This window comes from Mustela lutreola, chromosome 15, assembly GCF_030435805.1.
Source record: "Mustela lutreola isolate mMusLut2 chromosome 15, mMusLut2.pri, whole genome shotgun sequence".
Lineage (NCBI taxonomy): Eukaryota > Metazoa > Chordata > Mammalia > Carnivora > Mustelidae > Mustela > Mustela lutreola.
In genome coordinates this window covers 59,921,605-59,933,618 of record NC_081304.1, presented here as the reverse complement: position 1 = coordinate 59,933,618, position 12,014 = coordinate 59,921,605, and the positions used below count along the sequence as shown (strand labels likewise).

The 12,014-nt window shown below is 45.4% G+C and overlaps 1 protein-coding gene across 6 annotated transcripts in view; it reads right to left on the bottom strand.

The window, feature by feature from the left end:
• RABEP1 (rabaptin, RAB GTPase binding effector protein 1) overlaps nucleotides 1-12,014 on the bottom strand; it is a 182,330-nt gene that overhangs the window by 54,071 nt on the left and 116,245 nt on the right. For 5 of the 6 annotated variants that reach the window (XM_059148980.1, XM_059148978.1, XM_059148976.1 and 2 more), the window contains one exon: nucleotides 1,658-1,786. The exons of the other annotated variant lie outside the window; for it this stretch is intronic. In XM_059148980.1, coding sequence (XP_059004963.1) covers nucleotides 1,658-1,786 — 129 coding nt within the window. The remainder of the gene's footprint in view (nucleotides 1-1,657; nucleotides 1,787-12,014) is intronic. 6 annotated transcript variants of the gene reach the window in all.

Here is a 12,014-nt window from a genome sequence, read left to right as displayed (position 1 = left end):
GAAAAAAAAAAACTTTGTAGAATAAAATTCTGAGGGAGATGTAGAACTGAAAACCCAACACAAGGAGGGGAAAAAAATGTAAAATTTCTGAAGATCTTATTCACGTTATTTTTCTTAAAATGAATGATGAAAGATATTATTAAATCACTGATTGCTTCTGCTGGATATGTTTAAGAGCATGAGGTTTTGGGCGCGTGGGTGGCTCAGTGGGTTGAGCCGCTGCCTTCGGCTCAGGTCATGATCTCAGGGTCCTGAGCTCTCTGCTCAGCAGGGAGCCTGCTTCCTTCTCTCTCTCTCTGCCTGCCTCTCTGCCTACTTGTGATCTCTGTCTGTCAAATAAATAAATAAAATCTTTAAAAAAAAAAAAAAAGAGCATGAGGTTTTAATTTAAATTCTTAGTGTTGACAATAATACAGAATTTGTATCTTTTGAACCTTTTTAAATTTAAAATAAAACATTTTAAGCGTCACCTTCAGGGAAGGTGTGAGGGTATACACGATGACTTGATGGAGTGCTTCCACAAAGTGGAACTTCAAAGCTGACTGATCACCAGTCTCAAGCAGCGGCTCCCAAACTGCACATACCTAGAGCTCATCAGAAATGCAGATTCCTGGGCACCACCCTAACACACTGTGTTCTAACGAGCTCTCGGAGGATTTCACCCAGCATCTGAGTCGCCCAATTAAAACATCGACTGCTGGACCCTGAGCTGGTCAAGCGTGAGACAGGACCCAAACCATACATTTCTAACAAGCCTCCCAGGTGACTGAGACCCCGATGCTGCTGTTTTGCGACCACACTCTGGGAACCACTGCTGGGGGCTGCAGAAGCCACAGCTGTATTTTCTTATGTCAACACCCAAAGTGTAAGCCTGTCCTGATTCTTCAGGGCCAGGCCCTCTCGAAACACTCCCGCATCTGTCTTGTAAGCCTTCTTTCTCTCCTTGCTCGAGCTCCAGTTCTAGGAGTTCCAGAACCCTGGTGCTGCAGCTCTGGCTCCAGCCAGCACCCAGCACCACGTCTGCCTCACTGGAGTCCTGAGTCTTTGCTGGTAAGTAGGTGATCATCTGTGGGATCCCCTCCAGGAAGCATCAACATGTGACAGTCTGCAACACTATCAGTAGAACACCCCGAGGCCACTTGGCCTGGGCTCTCTCTCAGGCGGGAAGACCACCGAGAGCCCCGTGTCCCAGGGTGCTGGAGCCTCCCTACAGCGCGTATCCTTGTGAAGCTCAAAGATAAGGGAAAGCCTGAATCCTGCATTTTCCAACGTGTTCTATCAGTTCCATTCTTTTTATTTTTTTTAAAGATTTTATTTATTTATTTGAGAGACAGAGATCACAAGTAGGCAGAGAGGCAGGCAGAGAGAGTGGGAAGCAGGCTCCCCACTGAGCAGAGAGCCCGACGAAGGGCTCGATCCCAGGACCCTGACATCATGACCTGAGACGAAGGCAGAGGCTTAACCCACTGAGCCACCCAGGCACCCCTCTATCAGTTCTGTTCTTAACTCTAGGCTCTAAATAGGCTTTCAGTTTACAACATAAATACAAATAAAATCAAGGTGTGTTCAATGATAAAATTAACATTGTACTACCAAGAAACTCAACACGTTAAGGCAGTCTTAGTATGAGAGGTTAGAGACAGACTTAGGAACTTACCCTCTTTAGCCAAATATAACTCTTTAAATTTTGCTCTCTTTTGATTAAATTCTTGCTCAAGCTGCTGCTGTGCACGTAAAAATTCTGCATTAATTTTTTCCAATTCTGCTACCCGTTGCTGAAGAGAAACTGGAAAAAAAAATACTAGTTAACAAGTAATAACTTTTATTTATAAGTTACATATTTCTATAACGAAACAAGTAAGCAAGCTTCTTCCAAAGATCCAATATATTCTAGAAATTCTAATCTTCGCTTCTATCAGATGTAACCCACACTACGAATGTGTCACACAAGGTACCACAGCATATATATATGGAGAATCACGTGAGGCAAATTTTCCAAAAGAGAGCTTATGAAGTCCCTCTGTAGCTGACAGCACGTCGATCTATTCTGGAGTTATTAAATACTGGAGTGTCGGGCCCAATCTTGCTAGCTCCGATTTCCCTCAAGCGTTATAAGCAAAACTTAACAGTTTTCTGACTGGGAAAGGCAGACCAGCCTAGACCATCCTCCCAACTGCAAAAGGACTCATCACCATTATACTGGAATCATCATCAAAAACCCTTTCGTGTACAGAACTATTAGGTATGAACCCCCCATTCCTGGTGGATGATCCGGTTTGTAGAGTCATGGTCACGGGGGAGTGTCAGGGACTGGGACATGTCTCACTTCAGGGCTACATAATTTGTGGCAGCTGATTAAAGAAGTGACTATCCTGAGCACTTCTGCTTCAAGGGGCTCTTCTGCTTCAAGCAAGAGGAAGGCGATCTGGGAGTCCGACCTCACCTCTTCCTCTGCCCCAACAGCAACCCAGACACAAAGCCATAACCCTAATCCCTCTGAGAGACACAAATGGGTACTAATGCCACCACCTAAACCCCAAGGCTAGTGGAGGTCCCAGGTCTCTAGCACGAGCCACTCTAGATAATGACGATTTGTTGCAATTTTAACCATGATCTGAAATTCTCTTTGAAGGCCCTACCTTCCCCCAACCGGGTCCTCAATTACAGCACACAGGAAAGACTGGGGAAATGCAGCAGTGGTTTATCTATACGAGACAGAGTCGGTCTCATTAATTTCTTCCATGTGGTTTTCAAGGTTCTCTACAACTCCTCTGATAAAAGATAATGAGTTGAAATCAGCACCTAAAACTATGTTCATCGCCACGTCTTCAGACTAGCCTCACTACAGATCGGACAGTCTGGATACAATCCAGGCAGAAGGGGAAGGGCTGCTGTCCTGCTGTTTGAGCCCCACCATTCACTATTAAAGGTGAGGCATCATTTTGAGGAGCGCATATCTAGGGCCTCTAGGTCACAGCAAAGAAGGGCATCCGGTCAAGTGAACATTCGATGACTTTTGGAGAAAAAGAGGGATGGAGAATCTAGAGGGGAAAAGACAGAGTCATCTCACACGTCCTATCTGAAATCATGGAGGGAACTTGCTATCTACAGTATTTACTTCTCTTGGTATTTTTACTGCCCAAATCCCAAATGTCAAATAAACAAGCTTTCCCCTTAACAGTCTGACATTATGGATAGCTACTGATTACCGCATGAGGTCAGGAAGGACTCAGGGAAAGCAAAAGAAAAGAAAAAGCAAGACCCCTCTGTCCTTCCTTTTCCCTAACAAATACACTCCCACCCCACTCCTACCACCCTCAAAACACGCACAAAAACAGCCGTACCTTTCAACATTTAGGAACTGAAGCTAATCGGTAATAAAAGCTAAAACACAGCCTTTAAAATGGTAGCTAAGGGGTGGCTGGGGGCTCAGTCAGCGAAGTGTCTGACTTAATTTCGGCTCAGGTCGGGGTCTTCGGGTCATGGAATGTAGCCCAACACCTAACTCTCCACGCCGTGGGGAGTCTGCGTGTCTCCCTCTCCCGCGGCCCCTCCCCCTGCTTATGGGCACTCTCTCTTAAACAAATAAGTCTTTAAAAAAAAAAAAAAAAAAAACAACCCTGCAGCCAAAATGAAGTGTGGTTCCAGTTCCCAAGCCCGTCCTGGCTCTGGCCCACAGAGCAGCCGCAGCCTACACCCACAGTCTGGCTGCCTCTCTCCAGCTCTGGGACAGTTTTCAGTTCCAGGGATCAGGAAACCTTTGAGGACACACCAACTCCCTTACTCTCATTTGTTGTTTTAATTAAAAAATTTTAAATCCACCTGAAGTACTTCTAACATACCGCAATTCTACAACAAAGAAAAAGGCCAAAATAACTGTTTAAAAAAAAAAGAAAAAAGAATGCCTCTACTGCTGTATCTGGAAGATCAATTCCCCTTGCATAAGACAGCAGAGAAGTTTACAAATGGCCATATCCTAATGCATTAACGACCAACCACAAAGTAAACTGAAAATAGTGCTCATCACACAAAGTACACATGCTGTTTTTCTAGCATGGTCACCACCAAGTTCACAATAACTAGCTAACAGCTCATGTTAAAAGTACTTAGCCTGGCATTTGGGGGAAAAAATTGATCAATGTAATTATTAAACTAGAGGTATTTATTTGACGAATAAAGGAAAAAGGCAGAATAAGCAGGTGACTTTGTACGTAGGCACAGAAGACCAGAAGTCCCTCGAGCCTCGTAATCCTGACTCAGTGCCCACGCTTCAGACTTCCAGCTCCGACCCCTCTCTAGGACCCTGCATCTTCACAGAACCATGAAAAGTCAGTCCGAAAGCCAGCCTTCCACAACTCAGCAGGTGAGAGCTATCGGTATCTCAGCCTCCCTGAACCACCCCACGTGTCTGCACGTTGGTGCCTTCAGCCGGATCCTAAGAAAAAGTGAGCGCCTGGCTGGCTTGGCTGGAAGAGCGTGAAACTCCTGATCTCAGGGTTCTGAGTTCAAGTCCCACACTGGGTGTAGAGGTTACATAAAAATAAAATCTTGGGGATCCTGGATGGCTCAGGTGGTTGAGCATCATCAGACCCTTGATTTTGGCACAGGTCATGATCTCCAGGTTGTGGGATCGAGCCCCACATCGGGCTCAGCGCTGACTGTGGAGTTTCTTAAGATTCTCTGTCTGTCTCTCTCCCTCTGCACATCCCTCCCTTGCAAGCATGCACATGCTCTAAAAAAAAATTTAAAAGGAAAGAAGAAAAAGGGGAAAACTAAGTTATGCAATGGCTATTTTTTTTTAAGATTTTATTTATTTATTTGACAGACAAAGATCACAAGTAGGCAGAGAGGCAGGCAGAGAGAGAGGAGGAAGCCGGCTCTCCGCGGAACAGAGAGCCTAATGCGGGGCTCGATCCCAGGACCCTGGGACCATGACCCGAGCTGAAGGCAGAGGCTTTAACCCACTGAGCCACCCAGGCACCCCATGCAATGGCTATTTTTAATGCTTGACACCCAAAGGGAAAAATTATTACATCAATTACTCAAAATGTATGAAATAAGCAACCGGAAATGAAAAAGGAAAAAGACTATGGTAAATAACTGAAGGAAAGACCCAATGACTCTTAGATCCATCTCCTCCCCTAATCCTGATACGAATGGGAAAACATGTAATAACTTAAAGATATTTTAAAGTCAAACTTTTTTTTTTTTTTAAGATCTTATTTATTTATTTGACAGACAGAGATCACAAGTAGGCAGAGAGGCAGGCAAAGAGAGAGGAGGAAGCCAGCTCCCCGCTGAGCAGAGAGCCCAATGCGGGGCTCGATCCCAGGACCCTGAGATCATGACCCGAGCTGAAGGCAGAGGCTTTAGCCCACTGAGACACCCAGGCGCCACTAAGTCCCAAACTCTTACTAAGTTTGATGAGACATAAGCAACAGAAGAAAAGCAGTGTAAGTCAAATATTACAACCAGAATCTTTTTGTTTCAAGAAGTTCAAGAGCCAAGAAAACACCTAAAATAAATAAATAAAGCACATAACTTCAGTAGAACAAAAGAATCAACATTTTCTATAACTCAAAAGTCTTCATTTCTGTCTCATTGGGTAAAATGAAACTACTAAGTATGGCAGGAAATATCCACCCAATGGAATAATATCAAGCCAAAAAATTGTATTAAATTAAAAAAAATCAAAATACAAAATTATACAACCCAATATGAGCTATGCAAAAAAATACATACAAAAAAAAAAAAAAAGACTGGGAGGAATATGCCAAATTACCTTGAGTGGTTGCCTCTCTGAACCAAAGGGTAACTACAATAATAAATTACACTGATTACACGGATTTAAATTTAAAAGGTAAGGAAGTGTTTCATCTTTTTTTTTTTTTTAAAAGATTTTATTTATTTATTTGTCATAGAGAAGCGAGATCAAGCACAGGCAGACAGAGAGGCAGGCAGAGGCAGAGGGAGAAGCAGGCTCCCCGCCAAGCAAGGAGCCCGATGTGGGACTCAATCCCAGGACGCTGGGATCATGACCTGAGCCGAAGGCAGCCACTTAACCAACTGAGCCACCCAGGCGTCCCAGGAAGTGTTTCATCTTTTTAAAAAAATCATTACAACTGTTTCTTACTGTTACATCTCAATGTCTCTGCTCATAAAAATTGCACATGATTAACCTCAATAGTCTTCAGTGTTTTGACTCACTAAATAATCATTTTTTATAAGCTACACTTAATTTTCCCAGGATAAACAATTTGTTAGAATAGATGAATTTCCTTTAAAAATAGAACCTTTTAATTTGTTTCAGAAGTGGCCTTCCAGCTAGCAAACTGCCTTCTCCTGGTGCTCTAAAAACTCACCATGTACAACTTCTTTTAGGAATTACCAAAAACAATCACTGTCACACTAAATGTAGCCACTCAGCGGTGCTCTGTTTAGGCTCCTAATGAAGAAACCTGAAAGCAGGGACGCCTGGGTGGCTCAGTGGGTTAAGCCTCTGCCTTTGGCTCAGATCATGATCTCAGGGTCCTGGGATCGAGCCCCGCATCGGGCTCTCTGCTCAGCGAGGAGCCTGCTTCATTCTCTCTCTCTCTCTCTCATTCTCTCTCTGCCTGCCACTCCCCCTGCTTGTGCTCTCTCACTCTCTCTGTCAAATAAATAAATAAAATCTTTAATAAAAAAAAAAAAAAGTAGAATTTAAGAAAAAAAAAAGGAAACCTGCAAGTACCCAGCGGCCTGAGGAGACCGGGGAGAGGGAAAGTCGGGGAAGGGCGGGGGGCGTGAGGCTGGCAGGAACGATGCCTCCCACAGAGGGTGGTCCACATGCAGACACACGCCAGGTCACCTGCACTTGCACAGTACTTGAGCCAGCAGAGGCGCTTGTGGGGAGCACCATGTCCGTATCTGCAGTACCACTGACAGCTGTCACTTCACTTCACATAACCCCATTTCACGTCACACAATCTCCTATAACTATCCGTCCTCGGCAATGTTAAAAACGTGCCTCCTTCTCCCTTGCCCCTGCCCTCAGAGGAGGCAGCTCTGAGCCCCCCGCGATCCACGGGTCACAGAACAGCTTCGCACCCATCCTCTTGAGAATCCAAGTAGAAAAACCTTACTTTGTCTCACTTCTCCTTTCTTCTTCTTTTTTGTAAGTCTCAAAGCAATTAGGTGTCACAATGCTTCAGACAAAAGAGCACCTTTAGGATCCCAGGCCTCAGATTCAAAACCCAACTGCTTCCTCCCCAGGGTTAGTGGGTTTGGGTGAAGCAGCTGCAGGCACGACTACAAATGCGGGAAAGACACTAAGTGAGAGAAAAACCAAACGTTCATTCAGAGGGAAAATGTACTAAGGAAGAGATTCTTCAAAAAGGTTGAAATGAATTAAAGACAGGAAACAACGGGAAACCTGACGGGGGCGGTGTGGGACACGGAGGGGAGAGGAAGCAGGACAGAGCGCGCGCCGCATCCCCGTTCCTAAACACGCTCACGACCAAATGTACAGAGCAGCCTCCGGGCACCTGCAGTGCGGCTAGAAGCTTGCAGGTCTGAGTTCAGTTCTCGGTTACCGAGCAGGACAATCACAAGAGCATAGTCTTGCAAGGACTTTAGAGACCTGTCTCATGCACTTTGGCCTGCGCGTCAACCCACTGAAGAGTTGTTAAATTCAGTGATCAGCAACCCACGTTTGCAAACGAACGAAGGAAGTAGAAACCAGCAGCACCACACTCGCCTGGGTATATGCTATTTCCTGAGATCTGCATTTCAGATGCTCACACACTGCTATTGGGCTGTAAAGGGAAATGTGTTTCTTATGACAGAAAGAGGTCAAAATAATCTGAAAACTGCCAATTCTTAACTCATACAGGACTGTACTCCCACCACACCACAGAGAGGTGGTCACGTGGCTTCCACAGAAACCTAAAACTAGTAACTCACTTCACTGCCCCACACGGCACCCAGGTCCACCGTTCACAGATATCAGATGATCCTCCCCTCCCCTTCAGATAAGGGGTTATCTGTGAGAAATATCTATTTTTAGTCATACAACCCAAAAGCAGCTTCCTCTGAGATCTTAGATCTGTTCTACAGATTTGGAAAACGTCCAACACCTGTCATCTCACACCTGTCCTCTCCTTCCTCTTTCAGATGAAACACCTCCCGACTCTTTAATGACTCAATCAATCCCTCACTCTCTCACAGCTGCGGTCCCGAACATTACAGTCAGAACTACAGTCAGAACTCGACATAAAGTAGGACACTCTGGCCCTAACCCATTACCCACATAGAGTCGAGCAGAAACATTGTATCTGGAGGCTATTATCCTAACAACATTCAACAGATTGGCCCCAGCTTTCTTTGGACGCAAGCACAGGCTCCCATTCTCAGCCCACAAAATTAACATAATCTAACACTGTCCCTATGTCTCCTCAGCTTGAACTTCAACCAAGCCAAGGGTCCTCTAACCAACAGCCATATCGGAGAGTTCTCTTTCTGTTTTGTTTTGTTTTGTTTTAAAAACAAAGTTTTCCGGTGGAACCAAAGACAGAGCTCTTCCACCCATCACTCGGGATCCGGGTAGAGGCGGACACTGCCTTATCAGACTACTCTCTTAGCTACAAGTTCATCCCAACTATCCTTAGCCTCAAATCACATTGCTTCATCTTATGAATGATTCGGTAACACTGTCATCAAATACTAAGATTCAAAGACAAGCTATCTACAGTTTTGGAGTCAGAAAACCATGCTTCAACCCAAAGCCGAGCTCTCTTTATACGAACTGGGGCAAAAGTTCAACTTTTCCAAGATTTCATTAAAATAAGGCGGACTCCCACTCTGGAGAGTATCGCAGGCTCTGAGGACTCGAAACGCCATCACACAAACGCAGCTCACATGTGATAACGTGACATTTACTGTTAACTTCAGAATCTAATAGCTGCAGCTTCAAAATTCTGCCAAAAAAAATAGAGGGGGGCGCCTGGGGGTCTCAGTCGGTTAAGCAGCCAATTCTTGATTTCTGCTCAGGCCACAATCTCAGGGTCATGAGACTGAGCCCTGCATCAGGCTCCCTGCACAGCCGGGAGTCTGCTGGAGGCTCTCTCACTCTCTCCTTCTGCTTCCCTCCACCCTCTCTCTCTCCCTCCAATAAATAAATAAATATTTAACAAAAATTGAGACGTTCCTTTGGCTCGACGTGTTGTAGAGATGCTTCCTAGTGATAACTACAAAATCACCGTATTTCTAAAAATTCTCAAGCCACTTGTTCAAATAATCTACTCTTTAAATGTTCCAGAAACTACAGTCGAGCAAAGTTATCACATGCAAACAAAGCTTTGACGAAAAGTAAAAAATGTAGGAGTAACTATAAACCAAAACATGGGGGTTTCAGGGAATGTTCAGGAGGCAAACAATGAACATAAACCATGTTCCAGGCTCCGATCCTGCATTACTCTACGCCCGTAAAGCTAAGTTCCCCCATGGGTTCCCACTGGGCATATACAACATACACCATGAAAACGCCTCCAATAGTCGCCAAACAAGGAGAACTTCAGAAATAAGCCGATCACACAACTGAGATAAACTCTGCACGTTTCACAATACCAGTCGACTACAGGATGCATTCAGGCACCATTCTGTGCACTTGACCAGGTCACCGTTAAGTCACTCTAACTTCGGACTACATTTAGTCCAAGCACCGCAGCCGGCCAGCACCATGTTCAAGAGCAGACGCGAGCATGCATGGGCACAGGCGGACGATTCTGCACTGGGCTGCACTCTCCCAAGGGCTTCAAACACGGCAGAATGCCAAGCCCGATGAAAAAGCATGACAACCACCACACTAATGAGCAGATGCGGGTTCCAACTTTGGATATTCAAATATTTTAGTAGCCGTTTACAAGACAAAGAAGGCTACTCAAAACTTAGTATCTGGCCTACTTAACAAAATGGTGAAAAGAATTCCGTTTTCTGCCCAGAGCTCGAGTGGCATTCGGCATTCGTAAGTGGAACCATATCGTACCACTTCAGGACTCGGGTTGGGACTGCTAAAAACTCACTATCCACCAGGGCAGTTAAATTCAATCCTTCTTTTGGGCTTGAATTTACCAAGTGTCTGTAAGGCTGCTGGTGGGACACAGGACAGTACAATCACTCCGGAAAAGTCTGGTGGTGGTTTGTAAATGCACACGTACCACACAATCCAGCAATCGCACAAAAAAGAACATACTTCCAAACAAAGATCTGTATACAAATGCTCACAGCAGCTTTACTCACAGAAGCAGGCAGTTGTAAATAACCCAAATGCCCACTAAAAATGGACAAATAACGAGAAGCCCATACGATCAGATGCTCTTCGGCAACTAAAGGACTGACTATTAACACACACATCAGGGACAAGTCTCGAGAGTGCCGTGCCCAGGGAAAGAACCAAACCCAAAAGCCAGACTGCACTCACAGACGAAATTCTAGAGTGGGCCAAACTACAGTGACGGGAGGGAGAGCGGCGCTTCCCCAGAAGGAGGGGCAGGGGCGGAACTACAAAGGCGGAGGAGGCAATTTAGGGGAGTAAAATGTTCCAGAACACGACTCTGGTGATGGTTACAGAACTGCTGCGTTCAGGAAAATGCATGGACCTAGAGCTAAAGTCATGAAATTCACAGCATGGAAACTGTTTTAACATCCTCACTGAGGCAGGAGTGAACCCTTCCAGGAATAAATGAGCATGTGCCAACAGAAGCGACCTCCTCCTCATCAGCCACCGTGAACGAGCCTCGTGGCCCTCCTCCGAAACCATTTCTCTGAATATTTAAATACTGTCCCTAACCAGAAACAGTGAAAGCCGACTTGACGTAGCCTGCTCACTGCTGCCTTTCCAGCACCTAGAACTGTGCTGGCCCGGGACGGTGTTCGCCAAGCATTTCCCAGGGGAACACGAGAACAAAGACGTGAGCCACGGCGGCTAGACCGACCTGTGAGGAGGGGCACACCTGAAAGGCAGCAAGGACTTGGAGAAGCGAAGGAGAGGGCGCCTCGCCGGGAACAGTCAAGGACAAAGGAGCAGGGCAGTCTGCACAGACACGGGGCGAGCAAGCCAATGTCCCGGACGTGCAGAAAACACTTCCCCACAGAGCACAGGAGGCCCCTGAGCGACCTCTGGGCCTGTGCTTCCCGCCTTGGCAGCCACTAGCCGTGTGAGGTTACCGCACCCCTGAAACGTGTCTAAGCTGAGTATGTTAAGTATGAAATAAATCTGGAATTTTGAAACCTTTGAACAAAAATATCTAAAATGCTCCAATGATTTTTATAGTGCTCACATGTACAAACTGTGACACCTGGAATATACTGCGGTAAATGAAATACATCATTAAAATTAATCTCCACGGAGATCCGTACACGAATGTTCACAGCATGGTTCCTAACAGCCAACAAAGGAAGCCCAGTGTTCATCCAGGACGGATGGGTCAGCAAAACGGGGTTCTCATGCAACGGAATGTTGTATGTCCATAAAAAGGAGCAAAGTACAGGACGCCTGGCTGGCTCTGTCAGAGGAACACGGGACTCCTGATCTCAGGATCGTGAGTTCTAGCCCCATGGTAGGGCTAGAATTTTTTAAAAATTAAATAAACCTTTAAAAAAGAGAGAGAGAAAAGAACAAAGTACTGATCCATGCTATAGGACGGACGGCCCTTGAACACATCACACTAACTGGAAGATGCCAGACACCAAAGCTACAGACAGTATGATTCTGTGTATAAAAACAGGAAGATCCAGAGACTTGATACTCTGTGAGATCTGACTTTATCTCCTAATAACCCTGAGTGTTCCTGGAGTCAGAAAATACAGGGTATGGAAAAAGCAGGGTTTAGGCAGGAATGCGGAGAGTATACTGAAAAGCCTTGTAGGTAAGAAACAGACTGCACTGGCAGCAAGGAGGGCTGGGTCACAGAGAAACAAAGAACAGTGACTAGAACTCCACGCAAGTGTTGTACGTTTAGTATAAAAGCAAATGAATC